The sequence below is a fragment of the Oncorhynchus keta genome, chromosome 1 (assembly GCF_023373465.1).
Source record: "Oncorhynchus keta strain PuntledgeMale-10-30-2019 chromosome 1, Oket_V2, whole genome shotgun sequence".
In the NCBI taxonomy this organism is placed as follows: Eukaryota; Metazoa; Chordata; class Actinopteri; order Salmoniformes; family Salmonidae; genus Oncorhynchus; species Oncorhynchus keta.
In genome coordinates, this window is record NC_068421.1 from 38,198,955 (window position 1) to 38,216,701 (window position 17,747).

The 17,747-nt window shown below is 48.6% G+C and overlaps 1 protein-coding gene across 5 annotated transcripts; it reads left to right on the top strand.

The window, feature by feature from the left end:
* Positions 1–42: 42 nt before the first annotated feature.
* Positions 43–17,651, top strand: LOC118384621 (centrosomal protein of 164 kDa-like). 5 transcript variants are annotated; one of them, XM_052524178.1, is made up of 28 exons: positions 43–236; positions 729–818; positions 1,096–1,207; positions 1,723–1,954; positions 3,206–3,349; positions 3,494–3,610; positions 3,738–3,815; positions 4,018–4,122; positions 8,417–8,473; positions 8,613–8,690; positions 8,929–9,002; positions 9,415–9,825; positions 10,013–10,144; positions 10,460–10,643; positions 10,835–10,918; positions 11,147–11,269; positions 11,437–11,580; positions 11,772–11,855; positions 11,999–12,067; positions 12,141–12,400; positions 12,721–12,903; positions 13,327–13,525; positions 13,701–13,808; positions 14,888–15,002; positions 15,893–16,192; positions 16,350–16,422; positions 16,541–16,663; positions 16,760–17,651. In XM_052524178.1, the coding sequence occupies exons 2-28, from the start codon at positions 734–736 to the stop codon at positions 16,854–16,856; spliced, it is 3,771 nt and encodes a 1,256-aa protein (XP_052380138.1). In that variant the 5' UTR covers positions 43–236; positions 729–733; the 3' UTR covers positions 16,857–17,651. The 5 variants fall into 5 exon arrangements, with proteins under 5 accessions (XP_052380138.1, XP_052380141.1, XP_052380143.1 ...); XM_052524181.1 differs by having other exon boundaries at positions 8,420–8,473; XM_052524183.1 differs by having other exon boundaries at positions 44–236; positions 13,327–13,519.
* Positions 17,652–17,747: the final 96 nt, after the last annotated feature.

Below are 17,747 nucleotides of genomic sequence, written 5' to 3' on the forward strand. Positions count from 1 at the left end.
TCTACCGCGATATGTCTGAGTGGTAGGTGGGTGCGACATGGTTGCTAGGGGTGTTGGAACCGGAAACGGACAAAAGCGTCCCTGGACGCTCCATCAGCGGGTTCTGTTTTGATATGTTGTTGTTTTGCTAGCAGACCCAGTGAAACCATTCTACTCATTTGTACGGGAAAATGTCGATAATAATCGCGCTTGACTGATCTTTCCCTTACTGGGATAGGAGAGTAACTTGTAGTTAGGTAGGTAAATCGTACGTTTTTTTTGTACAAATTGAAGTTTCTAGCTAATGTGCCAATGTTAGCGAATTAGCTAGCTGCTGTAACGTTTTCCTCTGCGATGTGGCGCCACCCGCATTGGTCTGTCACTGGAAACCTACGGTTAACGTTACTGTAGCTACCTATGAAACCATGTCAACAACATTATGGGAGTTATTATTCTAATTTAATGGCCAACTAATGTAGCTAACTCGTTAACTAACGTAGCTAAAGCCGCTAAACCTTTTCAAAAACGAACTAGTTAACTAACGTTAGTTAACTAGTTCGTTTTTGAAAATGTTTCCTCTTTTAACCGTGGTTGAGGATTGATCATTGGCTAGCTAGCTAGCTAAGTGGATAGTTTGCATGACCTAATAGTAATTTGTTTTGTAGTGATGCATGCGCTACTGAAAATACAATAGAACATAGATACAATTTACAAATGGCATCTACGACATGACTATTTTCCCCTCTAAGTAACCATGACAGCAGCTGCTGCTCTGCAGATTGGAGACCAGCTGATCCTGGAAGAGGACTACGATGAGAACTATATCCCCTCTGAACAAGGTAGAGCAGAAGGATACAGAAGTGGCAGTATGGCTCCCTTTCTAGTTGACAGATCAGTAGACTGACTGTAAGCTACATTGCTGAAACAACTACACGAGCATGGTGCAAAGTGTTGTGGTGGGCATCAAACATATAGGCACATCTCAAAACCAGGCAATGCTCTGCTTTACATAGATAAGCCACATATGACACATTCACTAACTTATTTTGGTTGTGTGAGAAGTCATGTAATGTTATCTGGAGATTTTCCTCACTGCTTCTTCCCCTCCCCTGTCAGAGATCCACGAGTACGCCCGAGAGATTGGCATTGATCCCAATCGGGAGCCCGAGCTCCTATGGCTGGCCAGAGAGGGCATTGTTGCCCCACTGCCTCCCGAATGGAAACCCTGGTAAGCAGGCAGGCAGGCATCTGCCACTGTACCAGAGATGGAGTCTGAACCTGGTGGCGTCGGTCAGAAACATCCAATCAAGTGAATTTGAAACCCGAACACAAATATTCTCACCTGTGTATGGATGGTCAAAATATTTGTAGATGGGGGATACTTTTTGTTCTACCCCCAACATTGACTTCCATAAATGCATGTTGTTTAAATTGCAATAAAACAGTACTTTACATTTCATTTTTAACAGTACTTTTTTGATAGTGATTCATTAACCACAAATTACTACTGACTGGTCACAATGTCACCCTTCTCTTGCATGGATCAGTTTTGTCTCGGTCGATCTTTTTTTTTACTGTGATCTGAGTTTGAAGACGCCTGACATTGACTCCATCTCTGGCCCCAAGTAGTATGTCAACACTGGTAGACTTCCCAGTATTCCCAGACACCATATGTCCACTGGTCTCTTCTCCCTTCTCTGAGTTCTGAGGTGCTGAAGTGACTCTTCCCCCCCCCTCTCGCAGTCAAGACGTGACGGGGGACGTGTACTACTTCAACTTCTCCTCGGGCCAGTCCACCTGGGACCACCCGTGTGACGAGCAATACCGCAGCCTGGTAAATCAGGAGCGAGAACGAGCCGGCACCCAGCCTCATGGGCCCCCCATCACCGCCGCTAAAAAGGAGAAGAAAAAGAAAAAAGACAAGAAGGAGAAAAAGAAGAAGGCAAAAGACCAAGAGCTCCTGAAGCCACCAGGAGTGAGTGGGCGTTTGTTATGTTCTGAAATACACCAAGCGCATGAAGTGACTCACAGATGTCTCGGAACACTGCAGTGCTGTTGTGTGTAGATGTATTGGTCTGGAAATAGCTTCAACTCTAAATAATGTCAAAGAAGCACGGCTATTCCACTTAGTCACTGAGGCGTAGCAGAAAATAGAGAGGAAACAAAGTACAAAGATGAGGCGTTTAGAGTGGCTTGGCTGAACCAATACATTATCATTTTGTATTGTCTTGGTCATCAACACAACAGTCACATACTTATGCTTGGTTGCTTCATGCCCCCAGTTGCTAAGTGATACAGTTATACCGATATAGTGATTATGGTAGTGATTATAGAGTTATAAGTCATTGTCCTAAGTCATTCTTCATTTCCTATGTGTATCCTTTCTTAGCAGTCTGTAAACAAAGGGGAAAGGTCTGTATTGAAGGAGAGCCTGACAGAAACACCCCTGAGAACAGTGAAAGGTTCCCTGGTAGGGGGTTCAAACTGACATGGGGGGGTTAGCACCATACAATGAGGAATGAGACAGGGCAGTGATGTTTGGCCTAGGGCCCACTGATGAAACACAGAGTCAAGCTGATGCAGTTAGTCATGGTAGTATCGAGGGGGGAGCAGAGGGCTTTGTCACTGAGAAGGTGGTGGAATGGAGGGAGGCAGCAGAAGCGGGCAGGGAGAGCAGTAGTGATTTCAGCGACAAGGTGGTCTGTTTAGAAGTGGAGGTAGAGGAAGGAAAGGCTATTGAACCCCAAATGCCTTCACATGGTCATTCTACACCTTGGCAGTGATGACGGAAACATATGAGGGAAGAGAAGGCCAAGCAGAAGGGAAAGATCATCCTAGGAGTTCACTTACTTGATGCTAGGGACTGTGAGCAGGGTCTCGTCCCCTGCCTGGCCCCTCTCTGACCTCTTTCCTGGCCCCATGTCCCCCTACCTACCTCTCAGCCGAGAGACGGGATGGGAGAGAGCATGGCTTGAACCAGCAGGGCAGTGAAGGGATTCTGCAGGTACGACCACAGATTACAGACAGGAAATGGTAAGACAGCCTCAGAGCATAAAGGAACTGTTGTAATTATAGGAGAAGGATTGGTAGAAGCAGGTGAACGATAGGAGCAGTATACCAAATTTGATTGAGTTTCGATAAGATCCTTGAATATCATGATGGTTACGATTAACCTGAACCCTCTCTACACAACATATTTGTTCACGTGTGTCTCTCTGTCTCTCAGCCATTAAGCTTGACCCTCGGGCCACTGCAGGCCCCGTTGGGGAGCCTGGGGAGCCTTGCTCCTCTACGGGGTCTTGATGGCCCGGCCTTGAGGGGGTCCCTGAGCAGCTCTGGAGGGCTGGAGCCCCTGAAGACTCCCCTTGGGGTAAGAGTGTTCACCTTGATGATAAAGGATGATAGTTCATTACCTTATGTACTGTATTACCCTTATTCTTATGGTGTGCTGTTGAAAGTCTCTAACCTTTTATCTCTCGCTCTCTGTCTCTCCTCCTTCCTTCCCTCCCCTAAGGGTCCTCTCTCAAGCCTCGGGTCCAGTCTGCTGGGAGGGCGACAGGAGGAGCGTGTGGCTTTCTCTCCGCCTGGGTTCGAGGATGACGAGGATAACATCTCAGAGGATGAGCAGCCGGTATGACTTTCAACTGGCAAAGTGCATACCTATCCTTTCTGGGCACCGTGAAACAGAATATTTGGAGAATAGAAGTGTGTAATTTGTGGAGCATAAGTTAGATGTATGACAGTGATGCTGTTTGCAGAGTCGTCGTGGCTCGGCCAGACTGTTACAGAACCTGCACCTGGACTTGGATGCGTTGGGAGGAGGGCTGCAGTATGAGGTACACTACCGTTTTCACAATGCACAACAACACCATGTCTATTTTATGGCATAGCTAGCCCCTTTAGGACTTTTCACCTACTTTCAACTCTGTCAGTGTATGATACCAGTGCAGATAAGCACAGTCCCATGTCATTATTACATTAGAAAACCTCTCTGTATAATGGATTTAGGCTCAGTCGTGTGTGTTGTGTGGCTAACAGGACAGCGAGGCCAGTGGAGTGGCCCCACCAGAGGGGAAGACAGAAGCAGAGCTACGAGACTTGGCCCTGTCTGGAGAGCACAGCCCTGAGTCCCCCTCTCAGCAGGTAACTCACACTACTGATATGGCTAAATCTATTACTTCTCTCACTGTCTCTTTTCCCTCTTTTCATCCCACTGTCGATCCTGTGGTGTATGTTAGTTTTAGGACTTTCTAGTAGTTTAGACCATACAGTGCATTCGGAAAGTGTTCAGACCCCTTGACTTTTTCCACATTTTGTTACGTTACAACCTTCTTTAAACATGTATGAAACATTTTCTTCCCTCATCAATCTATTATACACAATGACAAAGTTAAAACATTTTTTATTTTTAAAATTTTATTTTTAAATTCTTTGCAAATGTATACATTTTATATAACACAAATACCTTATTTACATAAGTATTCAGACCCTTTGCTATGAGACTCAAAATTGAGCTCAGGTGCACCCTGTTTCCATTGATCATCCTTGAGATGTTTCTACAAATTGATTGGAGTCCACCTGTGGTAAATTCAATTGATTGGGCATGATTTGGAAAGGCACATACCTGTCTGTATAAGATTTCAATTTTTTTAAATATAAATTTGCTAACATTTCTAAAAACCTGATTTTGCTTTGTCATTATGGGGTATTGTGTGTAGATTGATGAGATAAAAAAACGATTTAATTCAATTTTAGAATATCAAAATGTGGAAAAGGACAAGGGGTCTGAATACTTTCAGAATGCACTGTATACTTAGATATATTGAACAAACCCATGACTATGTTATCAGGTCTATCTGAAGAGAGATCACAAGATGCAGACCTAGATAGAACTGCTCTTGTTTACTAGATTGCCTTTAACCAAAACCAACACTTTGAGGGATGGAAAGCTATCATTGGGAAAATGTGTAGGCCTATTTATTCATTCAGACATAACATCTTTGTCATTTATCAACTCTCATAAGTGTGTGTGTGTGACTTTAAACATGTGTTTCGGGTTCTTGTGTGTCTATCTCTTCCTGGTCGTGTAGCTGCTGTGTCAGTGGGAGCTGTGCTATGGTCACGGCTGCCACTGTTTCTTTCTGTTGGTCCTCTTGTCCTCATACTGTCACTGTTATTGCTTTGCCATCTGAGTCTTTCATTTGATCACCCTTTATGTTGGTCTTATAGGTCTTTCTGTGTGTGTGTTTCTGTGTGTGTCACACTTCTCTGTGTTGTTTGTTGTTGACGTGACTGTTCTCTTTCGATGAGCTCTACCTACGGAATGCGTGAGTGGTTTGCATGCTGCTCGGGTCCCTGTGTCTTCTCCTTGTCACATTATCCCCAACCCCTCCCCCTCCTTTCTTTATTTTTGTGTTTGTGTCTATGCATGTCTTCCCTCTCTTTCTCTCTGGTGGCCACCATCATCCCCTTCCACCCAAGGACTCCCTTCGTGGACGCCACCTCCTCTCCACCCCACCACGCGGAGGCAGCAGGGACTGCAGTAGTGCTGCTGGGGTCTGCCCCCTACCCCAGACCCCCAGCCTGCTAAAACTAGAGACAGTGGAGAGGAGGAAGAAGATTATGAGGATGGGTGGGGAGAGGACAGAGAGAGTGTGGCTGAGGAGGGAGGAGATGAAGAGGAGAACCAGAGAGAAGTAGGGCAAGCGAGTGAGAAGAAGAGAGGAGAGGAGGGGGAGGGCAAGGACGTTGAGGCCGAGGTCTGTGAGGAGGTAGAGTGTGAAGGAAAGTTGGAGGAGGGAGAGGAGGAAAGTGATGAGGTCATAAAGAGGTGTGTAAAAAGTGAGGATGGGGAGGAAGAGGAGACTGGTGACGTAGTTGAGGAAAATGTCAATACAAATGAGGGAGAAGGAGGAAGTGATGAAATGATGGAGAGATATCTTGGAGAGCAAGGAGAGAGTGATGAGGTAGTAGAGTGGTGTGTTACAAATGAAAAACTAGAGGTGGGTCATGACAAACAGGTGGAGGACTGCAATGAGCTAGTTGAGAGCCGTGTTAAAAGTGAAGAGAAACCAAAAGCAGAAGAGAGTGATGAGAGAGACACTAAAAGTGAGGAAGCAGGAGAGGAAAAAGAGGGGGAACAGGAGGAAGAGAGTGATCAGGTAGTAGAGAGATATATGAAAGAGGTGGAGGGAGGAGATTTAGAGGAAAGTGAGATAGTGGGCGAGAGATATTTCAAAAGGAAGCATGTGGAAAAGAAGGAAGAGACTGTTAGAGACAGTGTAGAGGAGGAAGATGAGGCAAAGGGAGATGAGGATAGTGAGGAAGTGGTTGAGAGGTGGTTGAAAGAGGAGGCTGAGGAGGGCGAGAGGGAGGTGGTGGAGAGGTGTGAGGAAGAGATGGAAGATGAGGGTAAAGAGGAGACTGGGGAGGGTGAGAGTGAGGTGGTGGAGAGGTGTGTGAAAAGTGAGGAAGAGGTAGAAGATGAGGGTAAAGAGGAGACTGGGGAGGGTGAGAGTGAGGTGGTGGAGAGGTGTGTGAAAAGTGAGGAAGAGGTAGAAGATGAGGGTAAAGAGGAGGCTGGGGAGGGTGAGAGTGAGGTGGTGGAGAGGTGTGTGAAAAGTGAGGAAGAGGTAGAAGATGAGGGTAAAGAGGAGGCTGGGGAGGGTGAGAGTGAGGTGGTGGAGAGGTGTGTGAAAAGTGAGGAAGAGGTAGAAGATGAGGGTAAAGAGGAGGCTGGGGAGGGTGAGAGTGAGGTGGTGGAGAGGTGTGTGAAAAGTGTTGAAGAGGAAGGTAAAGAGGAGGGAGAGAGTGAAGTGTTGGAGAGGTCTGTGAAAAGTGAGGAAGTGGAAGTGGAGGTCGGCGAAGAGGAGGCTGATGAGTGAAGTGGTGGAGAGATGTGAGGAAGGGGAGGAGGGTAAAGATGAACCTGAGGAGCTGGAGAGTGAGGTGGTGAGGGAGAGGTGTGTAAAAAGTGAGGAAGGGGAGGAAAATGACAAAGTCTTCGCGAGATGCTCGCTGAGTGAAAAACAGGCTAGGGAAGGAGAGGAGAGCAGGGAGGTGGAGGAAGGCTTCAAAAGCGAACGAAAAGAAATGGAAGGAGACAGACTTGAAGAAGACAGTGATGAGGTGGTGGAAAACTGCATTCAGACCATGCAAGCCTCACCGAAACCCAAAACATCCGCAAGCTCAGAGGAAGTAATCGAGAGACTCGAACAACAAACGGTCCAAGCTAAGTCCCTGGGGAAGAAGAAGAAGTTAGCAGACCTTAAACAAAGTGACAACATGGAGGTGTATGTGGGGAAGAAGAAGAATGTGCCCAAACAAAGCCCTCTACCAGCAGAGGTAGGGGTTTGGTGTGCTTTGACCATGTCGTGGCCCCTGCCCTGTGTGCTCCCCCTCTGCATGCACCTCCGCCCCTCTCTCAGCCAAAGGAGACACCATTCCACTCCCTGAGGGGCTGTGTTGGCTCAAGTCCCAACCCTGGTGAATCCAGCCCCCCATGATCTCCCTCTCACATCACATTGGTGTCTTTGGTAATATGTGTATATGCAGTCAGCTCTGAGGACTGGATTGGAACATTCTGGTCCCCTTGTTGCCAGTTTTGCCTCAATCCCTCCTCTAGAGCTGAGCACTGCAGCCCCATCCTATCAACCAGCCCCCTAGGCGGCCCCATACTCTCAGACAGCCCCATCCTCTCAGGCAGCTCCCTAGGCGGCCCCATCCTTTCAGACAGCCACATCCTCTCAGGCAGCTCCCTAGGCAGCCCCATCCTCTCAGACAGCCCCATCCTCTCAGGCAGCTCCCTAGGCGGCCCCATCCTCTCAGACAGCCCCATCCTTTCAGGCAGCAAGGTAGCCCCATCTGCTTAGACAGCCCCCTAGGCAGCCCCATCCTCTCAGCCAGCCCCCTAGGCAGCCCCATCTTCTCAGCCAGCTCCCTACGCAGCCCCATTCTCTCAGCCAGCCCCCAAGGCAGCCCCATCCTCTCAGCCAGCCCCCAAGGCAGCCCCATCCTCTCAGCCAGCCCCCAAGGCAGCCCCATCCTCTTATACAGCCCCCAAGGCAGCCGGTCCTCTCAGTCCAAACTTTCAGTGCTGTAGCCTGTGTTTCTCTGTCTCTACTGTCTGCTTGACCAGCCCTGTGCCTGTGTGGTAGAGTCTCACTATTTGCCTCTTGTCTGCCCAAGCTTTGCTGATCAAGCCATGGGATGGCTGCTCTGTGCTGTTGACTAGTCTATTGTCCCTTTTCTGCTGTACTTGCTTTGCCCTACTACGAGAGCCTTCATAATTGCTGTGTGCCGCTGAGAATGGCAGTATTCATCCACGTTTTCTATCTGTGTCGTGAGTGCGTGTGTCTGTGTCTGTGTGTGTGTACGGTGTTTGAGGTGACACGGTCGCACTATGCTTCACGTCAGTGACTGAGTGTGTTTACATCAGCAGTCGGAGGCCAGCGAGCACATGGAGGTGGCATCCTCCTCCACCGAGGACCTCAAGGTACTTTGTTATGGATTGAGATCATGTCCCAGTAGATAGGCCTGTAGAATAGAGGCTTTATAATGTAACATTTAAGCAGATAATATCAAGGGGTGTGTTGAGTAAAGGCAAACAGTGTTGTGTTCCACTTTCCCTTTAGTCTGGTTTTGGCTCCAGGTTGTCAGAGAAAGTCCTGGACCTGAAGGATCTCTCCCCTGCTGTTAGTCCACTCCTGCAGGTACCACACTCTCTCCATCTCTTCCTCACCTTTCTTTTTCTCCCTCGCTCGCCCCTCTTCACCTCCTTCCTCCAAAGCTACACTCTCTCTCCTCAGTCACAGTGGTTCCTCTGGCTGTAGAGTCTGTAGGCACTGTTTGTACCGTTGTTTTATTTTGAGAGTGAACACGCACATCATGCCATGTAGAGTTATGTTAGCCTTTGCTATTCACCTAAAAAAAAGTCTGTATTTTCCCCAGGACAAAGTGGGGATAGTGAAAGTCAGTGCGGAGGAGGAGAAGGAACGGAGGAAGAGGGCAGAAGCTGCAGAGAGGTTGGCAGACAAGCCTTTCTGATAAATGCCCATATTTCAGTGAAATGTCCTCTCTGAACCCAAACACACGTTGTGATACAAGCATATTGTCAGTGTCATTGTAGTCTGTTTCTCACAAAGATCTGCAAGTCTAGAGCTGAGCCAAATCATTTATCTGACTCCTCTTACTCTTCCTCTCTTTCCCCTCCTTCCCTCTTCTCTCTCTCTCTCTCTCTCTCTCGCTCTCTCTCTCCTCTCTCTCCCCTTTTTTTCTTTCTCTCTCTTTCCCCTCCTTCCCTCTTCCTCTCTCTCCTTTCGCTCTTCCTCTCTCGCTTCCTCCCTCCCTCGCTCTCTCTCTCTCACCCTCTCTCTCCCCTCTTTCCCTTTTCTCCACTCTCTCTCTTCCCTCCTTCCCTTCTCCCAAACTCTGCAGGCGTCTCCATGGTGCAGGCAGGGAGGATCCAGTGATGGAGGACAGGCCCCCCAGCCAGCCCAGTGAATCCCAGCAGACCACAGGGTCCTCCCACTGTGAGCCGGAACCCCGGCCGCGGGCCGAGGGGGTCAGCACCAGCGCCAGCCTAGGGGTGCCGGGGGTCCAGCGGCCTGACACCTCCAGAGGCCGCCTGGTTAGGAGCCCCAACGCCCACTACAAAGAGGAAGCCCCCAGACAGGGGGAGGACAGCAGATGGGCCCAGGAGGAGGAGAGGGAGAGGAGGGAGACTGAGAGGAAGGAGCGTGCGCTGCGGGAGAGGCAGGAGAAGGGGCGCCTCCTTCAGGAGGAGCTGAGCCGGGAGGAGGAGGAGGAGGAACGGAGGCTGAAGGAGGAGAGCAAGGAGAGGGTCAGGTAGGCATTCAGGCAGCAGGCCACAGAGTGGTCAACCTCCCTCTCCACGTATGTCCACTGTTATAGTAGTATTTGTGAGCTGTGATGTGTGAGTATGTGACTCAGTGTTGATGCTTACGGCTGTGTGACAGTGCTGGTTATCTCACGCGCTGCTGTGTGTGTGTTCTGGTCCTGACTGGTCTTCCAGGAGCCTGAGGGAGAGGCTCCAGAGTAAGGGGAGGGAAGAGGAGAGCAGGCTGAGTGTGGAGTCTGAAAGCAGGCTACTGGAGCTGAGGGAGATGGCCCGGAGGGAGAGGGAGAACCAGCAACGCAACATCAGGTGACTCAACTCTCTCTACTATTCATCCATCTGCTTAAACACACACACACACACATTCATATGACAGCAATCTCCCTGGAGTGCTCCACTGACCGTTAGATCACATGCTCAGTGACCCCAGCCGTATTAATATGACACTGCTTCACATAACTATTCTGTGCTTAGGCGATACTGTTCTTTCTACACATACAGTAGGTATAGAAATACCGCTCGGTCACTGCAAAAAAAAACAAGACAAAAAAAGATTTGCGCTAAAAATGATTGTGTGTGTGTATGTGTGCTTGCTACGTTTGTGTGTGTTGTTGTTTTCATCAGGGAGGAGGGCGAGGCGATGCTGAGAGAGCTGCGTGCCACCCTGGAGGCGGAGCGAGAGAGGATAGAGTCCCAGAGGAGGCGGGACCTGGAGCGACTGAGGGAGGAGTCAGAGGAGAAGCTACATGCGGAGAAGCGGAGACTGCTTGGGGAGCGGGAGGAGCAACTCAGCTCCCTCAAACAGGAGGTGGGGGGGTAGGAGAGGAGCTGAGAGAGTGGGAGGGGGGAGATATAGGAGAGGGGCCTTCCAATACACACGTGCACTCAAAATAACTGAAATTGTTTGGGTTGTTGTGAGGGAAATACATGCAGTGAGTCTAGGATAGGGTGTTGTCACACAGGTGATGGTTGAAGACAGTGTGTTGCTGTGTTCCTTAGGGGAGAAGCAGTGCCAGTGAGAGGTGGAGGGAGTTGAAGAGCCCTCGTAGCCCAGAGCAGCATCTAGCAGAGTACCAAAGAGAGGTGATAGAACACACACACACACACACACACACACACACACACACACACACACACACACACACACACACACACACACACACACACACACACTACTTCCCACCTTTGATACACAAAACCATAGCCCTCATCTCCCTGACTGCAGATACATATATTACCAGTATGTCAGTCTCAACCCTCTAGAGCATTGTGACATTATGAATCCCTCCCACTGACTGTGACTTGGTCCAGTTGGGAGACGTGCTCCAGGAAGTGAGGGAGGAAGTGCAGCGTGACCATGCCAGGAAGCTGGGGCAGCTCAAAGACGACCACCACCGAGAACTAAGCTCTATCAGAGAGAGTCATCTGGACCAGGTGAGAGACAGTTCAAAGGTCACCGCTTCTAGTAACCTACCTGCTGCTACTGTCATTGTTGCTTTGGCTGTTGCCTCTGCACTGTTGTCCCTACATGTAATGCTGCGGTTAAATATCGTGGAAATGATCTATTTGTGTGTCTCTCTGTGTGTGCTTCTGTCCTCCAGGAGGCTGTCCAAAAGGAACAGTTGCTGTGTGTCCTGCAGGAGGAGAGGGATCGCCTGCTGGCCGCACACAGCGCCCAGCTGGAAAGACTCCGTACACAGCTAGACTCCCAGCTCTGCAAGACCCGCCAGACACACACACACAAGGTGAGGACAGAGAGAGAGACACACACACACACACACACACACACACACACACACACACACACACACACACACACACACACACACACACACACACACACACACACACACACACACACACACACACACACACACACACACACACACACACACACACACACACGTATCATCTCTAAACACCTGTCATCCCTCAGGAGGCAGAGATTCAGGAGCTGGGGGACAGGATGGAGCTGAGGGCCAGGGAACTGAAGAGCCAGGAGACAACACTGAAGACCCAGGTAATCAGTCACTGTTGCGCTGATATGTGTCTGCGTGAATATCTGGAACGCTTAGGGATGGCCTCGGCTTCGGAAAGGAATGAACTGTATGTGTGTGGTTGGCCGCTGTTGATTAAAGGACATATCCGCTTGCCAATGTTCAGGCAGCGAATTTGAAGAAGAGGAGGCAGCAGCTTGGGGATGAAGAGGATGAGATCGACAGAGGAATCGAGGTGAGGATTCACCACCACCACCACCACCTCAGTCTTCATCGTGCTGTAGACGTTAAGCCTGTGATGTTTTCAGGCTCTGCCTGGAGTCATGCAGGAGAGAGATGGACTGAGAGAGGATCTGGAGCGGGTGGAAGGAGAGAGGGACAGGGCGAGGCAGGAGGCGGAGAGGGGGCGGGAGGAGAGGACCAACGCGAGAGAGGAGTTGGAGAGAATGAGGGCGGAGAGGGACAAAGCGAGAGAGGAGAGCAGGAGGATGAAGGAGGAGCGGGACCGGCTGGAGAGCAAGGTGGAGCTGCTGCAGGAGCGCTGTGATCGGCTGGGCCGCAGAGTCAGGTACACACACACACCAGTTGAGGCTACTGGTGGGAGGAGTACGGCTCATAATAATGGCCGGAATCGAGTGAATGCAATGGTATCAAACACACGGTTTTCAGACATTATTATTATCCCCTCAGCAGCCTCCACTGAAACGCACACACACACCTGGCCCGTTAGTTGGGGTCAACCTCCGTTCACACTGTTTCATTGTCACCTTGCAGCTGACCCACTAAGTCTTCCAGACTTAGTGGGAGACTTCAATTCTAGCTTGCCAGACTATTGAGCTCTTTCTCGCGCGGTACTTTCTCAGGGACAAACACATGATTCTATTGCAGTGATCTGGAGCAGAGTGAGATCAAGAGGCCTTTTACTAGACTGGACAGAACAGAGGAGGAGAGGAAGAAGGAGAAGGATTGTGAGGCAGCGCCCTCTGCTGGACGGGAGAAAGTGCTGCATGTGGAACACCTGAAAGAACCTCTCTCCCCCATCTCCAGAGACAGCGAGAGCAGCTTGGATGAGTATGTGTGTTTGAGAGAGAGCATGCATGCATGTTGCACCTTTCTATCCTGACTAACTTCTATATATGTGTGTGTGTGTGTGTGTGAGGGGGGGGGGAGCATGCATGCATGTTGCACCTTTCTATCCTGCATGCATGTTGCACCTTTCTATCCTGACTTCTATATGTGTGTGTGTGTATGTGTTTGTGACTAACTTCTATATGTATGTGTGTGTGTGTGTATGTGTTTGTGTATGTGTGTGTGTGTGTGTGCACCTTTCTATCCTGGGGAGGGGGGGGGAGCATGCATGCATGTTGCACCTTTCTATCCTGACTAACTTCTATATGTGTGTGTGGGGGGGGGAACATGCATGCATATTGCACCTTTCTATCCTGATATTTGTATGTGTGTGTTTGTGTTTCTCTCTTCCTGTCCTTCTCCCAGCTTGCATCAGTACATCTCCTCTGAGGGCCTGTCCCTGCAGAAGGCCCGGCGTTTCCTGGAGAGGGAGAGTGGTCGTCTGAGTGAGAGACAGGCAGCGCTGCAGGCAGCGCAGGCCCAGTCCAGCTCCTCTCAGTACCCTAACACCACCAGCCACGCCCAGGCCACACAGGAGATGTACAGGAACCTGCAGCAGGTACGTGTAAGTGTGACTCCCTTCCTTATCCCTTATGGACTCCTACACCCTGCCCTATGTTGGAACATTCATGAAGTGAGTGAGTATGCTTGACCTCCGTGTGTAACGGTCCCTGGGTCGTCTCTCGCTCTCTTTCCCTCCCTCTCTCTGTCGCTCTTTCGTTTTCGCTTCTCTTCCTCAGGAGGCCAGTGACGTGGAGGAGTTGAGGGTGACTGTGCAGAGGGGGAACTCGCTGCTACGCAGGAAGGAGGAGAGACTGCAACAGCTAGAGAGCTCCGTAGCTGAAGAGGTGCCTTAGTAGTACACCATAACACGTTTATATACCACATATCCTGCCCCCTGTATACCACCTGTATTACATACCATGCCCATAACGTTATACATACTTCAATAAATTGCTAATAAACAACACACTATACAATGAGGGGACAAAACATTAAGAACACCTGCTCTTTCCATGACACAGACTGGTCAGGTGAGTCCAGGTGAAAGCTATGATCCCTTGTTGATGTCACCTGTTAAGTCCACTTCAATCAGTGTAGATGAAGGGGAGGAGACAGGTTAAATAAGGATTTCTAAGCCTTGAGACAATTGAGACATGGATCGTGTATGTGGGCCATTCAGAGGGTGACTGGGCAAGACTAAAGATTTAAGGTGAATGGGGTATGGTGGTAGGTGCCAGGCGTGCCAGTTTGTGTGTCAAGAATCAGGCGGTCTAAGGCACTGCATCTCAGTACAAGAGGCGTCACTACAGTCTCTGGTTCGAATCCAGGCTGTATCACATCTGGCTGTGATTGGGAGTCCCATTGGCCCAGCGTCGTCCGTCATTGTAGAAAATAATTTGTTCTTAACTGACTTGCCGAGTTAAATAAAGGTTGAATAAAAAGAACTGTAACGCTGCTGGGCTTTTCATGCTCAAGCTTTTCTTTGTGTATCAAGAATAGTCCACCACCCAAAGGACATCCAGCCAACTTGACACAACTGTGGGAAGCATTGGAGTCAACATGGGCCAGCATCCCTGTGGAACTCTTTCGACACTTTGTGGAGTCCATGCCCCGACAAACTGAGGCTGTTTTCAAGTAAAAGAGGGGTGCGACTCAATATTAGGAAGGTGTTCCTAATGTTTTGTACACATACATATTTTGTATGCATTTTTCCATGGCGTTTTGGTCATTTAGCAGACAGTCCTATCCAGAGCAACTTACAGTCAGTGTGTTCAACTTAAGGTAGCTAGCTAAGCCAATCGTTGTAAGTAAAACGTTCCTCAATAAAGCAGTTATCAGCTAAATCATTGATGTTAAGAGTAGACAAGTGTTCGTGTTAGAAAGTACAGTTTTTTATTTTTCTCTCTTGCTTTCCCTTGGCCAGGTCTCCCATCATCACTACTATGATGACCAGGGCAGACTGGCTGCTGATAGGAAGGTGACCTTTGATGTGACTGAATCGGATATGAGCAGCGTCAGCAACGGCCATGATGGCCCAGGTGAGAGAGACACACATACGGAATATCCATTCCTTACACCCTCATAACAGGCCTGTACTCCTCCCTGCCGTGTTTATTTATACTCTGTCTCTCCCCCTTCATCGTTTCTCCTTTTTCCCCTCTTCATCGTTTCTCCTTTTTCCCCCTTCATCGTTTCTGCTTTTTCCCCCTTCATCGTTTCTCCTTTTTTCCCCCTTCATCGTTTCTCCTTTTTTCCCTCTTCATCGTTTCTCCTTTTTCCCCTCTTCATCGTTTCTCCTTTTTCCCCTCTTCATCGTTTCTCCTTTTTCCCCTCTTCATCGTTTCTCCTTTTTTCCCCTCTTCATCGTTTCTCCTTTTTTCCCCTCTTCATCGTTTCTCCTTTTTTCCCCTCTTCATCGTTTCTCCTTTTTCCCCTCTTCATCGTTTTTCCTTTTTCCCCCTTCATCGTTTCTCCTTTTTTCCCCTCTTCATTGTTTCTCCTTTTTTCCCCTCTTCATCGTTTCTCTTTTTTCCCCTCTTCATCGTTTCTCCTTTTTCCCCTCTTCATCGTTTCTCCTTTTTTCCCCTCTTCATCGTTTCTCCTTTTTTCCCCTCTTCATCGTTTCTCCTTTTTCCCCACTTCATCGTTTCTCCTTTTTCCCCTCTTCATCGTTTCTCTTTTTCCCCTCTTCATTTTTCCTTTTTCCCCTCTTCATCGCGTTTCTCCTTTTTCCCCTCTTCATCGTTTCTCCTTTTTTCCCCTCTTCATCGTTTCTCCTTTTTTCCCCTTTCACCCTCTCCTTCCTTCCTCTCTTTCACCCTCTCCTTCCTTCCTCTCTTTCACCCTCTCCTTCCTTCCTCTCTTTCACCCTCTCCTTCCTTCCTCTCTTTCACCCTCTCCTTCCTTCCTCTCTATCTCTCCTCTCCAGGTGGGGAGCCCACAGTGCCAGCTAAGGTGCAGCACTTAGCCGAGTCACTCCAGCACATCTCTGGCCAGCTCAACACAGTCCTGGGGGCCCTGGGCTCCCTGACCCAACGCCAGACCCCTTACCAGCCTCTCCCCCTACCTCTGCCCCTCTCCCAGCCCCGAACCCCCACCTCAATGCCTCTTTCACAGCTCTCCATGCCTCTGTCTGGGCCCTCCTGGGCGTGGGCCCCTCACAGCACCTCCAACCCACTACGGGATTCTGAGGACCTGCTCCATAGCCGCTGGGCCAAGCTCTTCCCTGGTACATCACAACCAATATCATATATGTTATAATAAATGTGCGTTGTATTTAGTTCTGTGGACTGTAGAACTCCCCGTTCAGGGTTGTCTGTGTACTTTCAGGTCGGTGGAGTTGTTGGTAATTAACGAGAGTACACTTCTCTTTGTCCCTTCTATAGGGGCTCCTATTGAGTCCATAGCCACCAGTTCCTTGAGGACCAATGCACTTTATTCAGGGTACAGTCCTGCAAGGTAAATATGAAAATGATGGAAACGCCTCTTTAAAAAAGCAATCTAGACTGTCACTCATCCCTTTCACAGTAGTCTTATCTTGTTGAAGGAAGGTACTACAGAAATGTGTGTTTGTTAGTGAGCAGGCTCGTAGTCTGTCCTCCATGCAGCCTAAAGCAGTGGAGATGGATGGCCAGAGGCTTCAGGGCCTGATCGACGGCAACAAGAGATGGCTGGAGACACGCAGGAAAGACCCCAGTGTGTATCCTTCTAGAAATATGCTCACACACGCCACATAGCACAACTTATAATGGAGCTTGGTTCAATCTTGTACATTTCCTTAACAGGCTTTCATCAGACCTCTGTTCACGCGTTATCGGACCCCCCCAACTATGAGTGGACTGGTCCAGTTGAGCCTGGATGACAACAACCAGATTAAAGTGTACCATTACTAAAGGGGGAGGGAGAAGTTACATAAAGAGCAAGGATCAACACAAACAGATAAAGCTGTATTGTTACTGAAAAAGGGCAAAGGACAGGGTTGTGTTTTTAAAAAATGCACTTTTAATGCAGGGATCCCTCTAGCTCTGGTCCAGGGCGCTACTAGAGGAACCGCCCTCGACTATGTGTGGACCAAAGGAACGCCCTGGACCAGAGCTTGGATTCCCCTGCAACCAAATTACCATATCAGATTACTGTAAGAAACATTTTTTAAGACATCTGACCTCCAGTGTAATCCTCGTCCTCAGGTTTAACTGTGATTGTGTGACAGAAGAGAGGACACTAGGGCGGTTTCAGTGGTCTCTGTAATTTCATTCCATTGGTATGCAAGGTTGAATATCTTGGGAGTATGGCGACAGTAGCCCCGTAGTCAACAATTCAGTTCGTTTGCCTCAAGCTATTTAAATGTTTCAAAAACAGAATGCATAGTTGTTACATATTCAATAGGTGCTTCACTTTATTAGGAGAGATACCGTTGATATCTTACATTTATAAGCCTCATAACTGATGTGAGGTGATAAGTGACTAAAGATCATTGTCATGGTATCAGGTTGTAATTGTGCTGTATAAGAAGTTCAAGCCATACCATAATAACCGCTACAAGGGCAGGACAACTTGTAAAGCATTCAGTCTGTATGAAATTCTGGTAAGAGAGACCCTCTTCCAGTATGTTTACTGTGTAGATGTGTGGAATTTTTACAGTATTTTTATAAATATTTTAATAAATGTAAAGTGGTGTATATTCATAATGTCCATGTCAAGCTTTCATTCTTTTTCATGCAACAGCTTTTCAATATTTCATTTGTCTGCATTAAAGTAATCACCAGGGTTGTATTCATTGGGAC

Coding starts and splice junctions, on each gene's coding strand:
- LOC118384621 (XM_052524178.1), top strand. CDS start 734: ATGACAGCAGCTGCTGCTCTGCAGATTGGAGACCAGCTGATCCTGGAA. Junction 11,856..11,998: donor AGACAACACTGAAGACCCAG/GTAATCAGTCAC, acceptor GCCAATGTTCAG/GCAGCGAATTTGAAGAAGAG. Junction 13,809..14,887: donor AGAGCTCCGTAGCTGAAGAG/GTGCCTTAGTAG, acceptor TCCCTTGGCCAG/GTCTCCCATCATCACTACTA.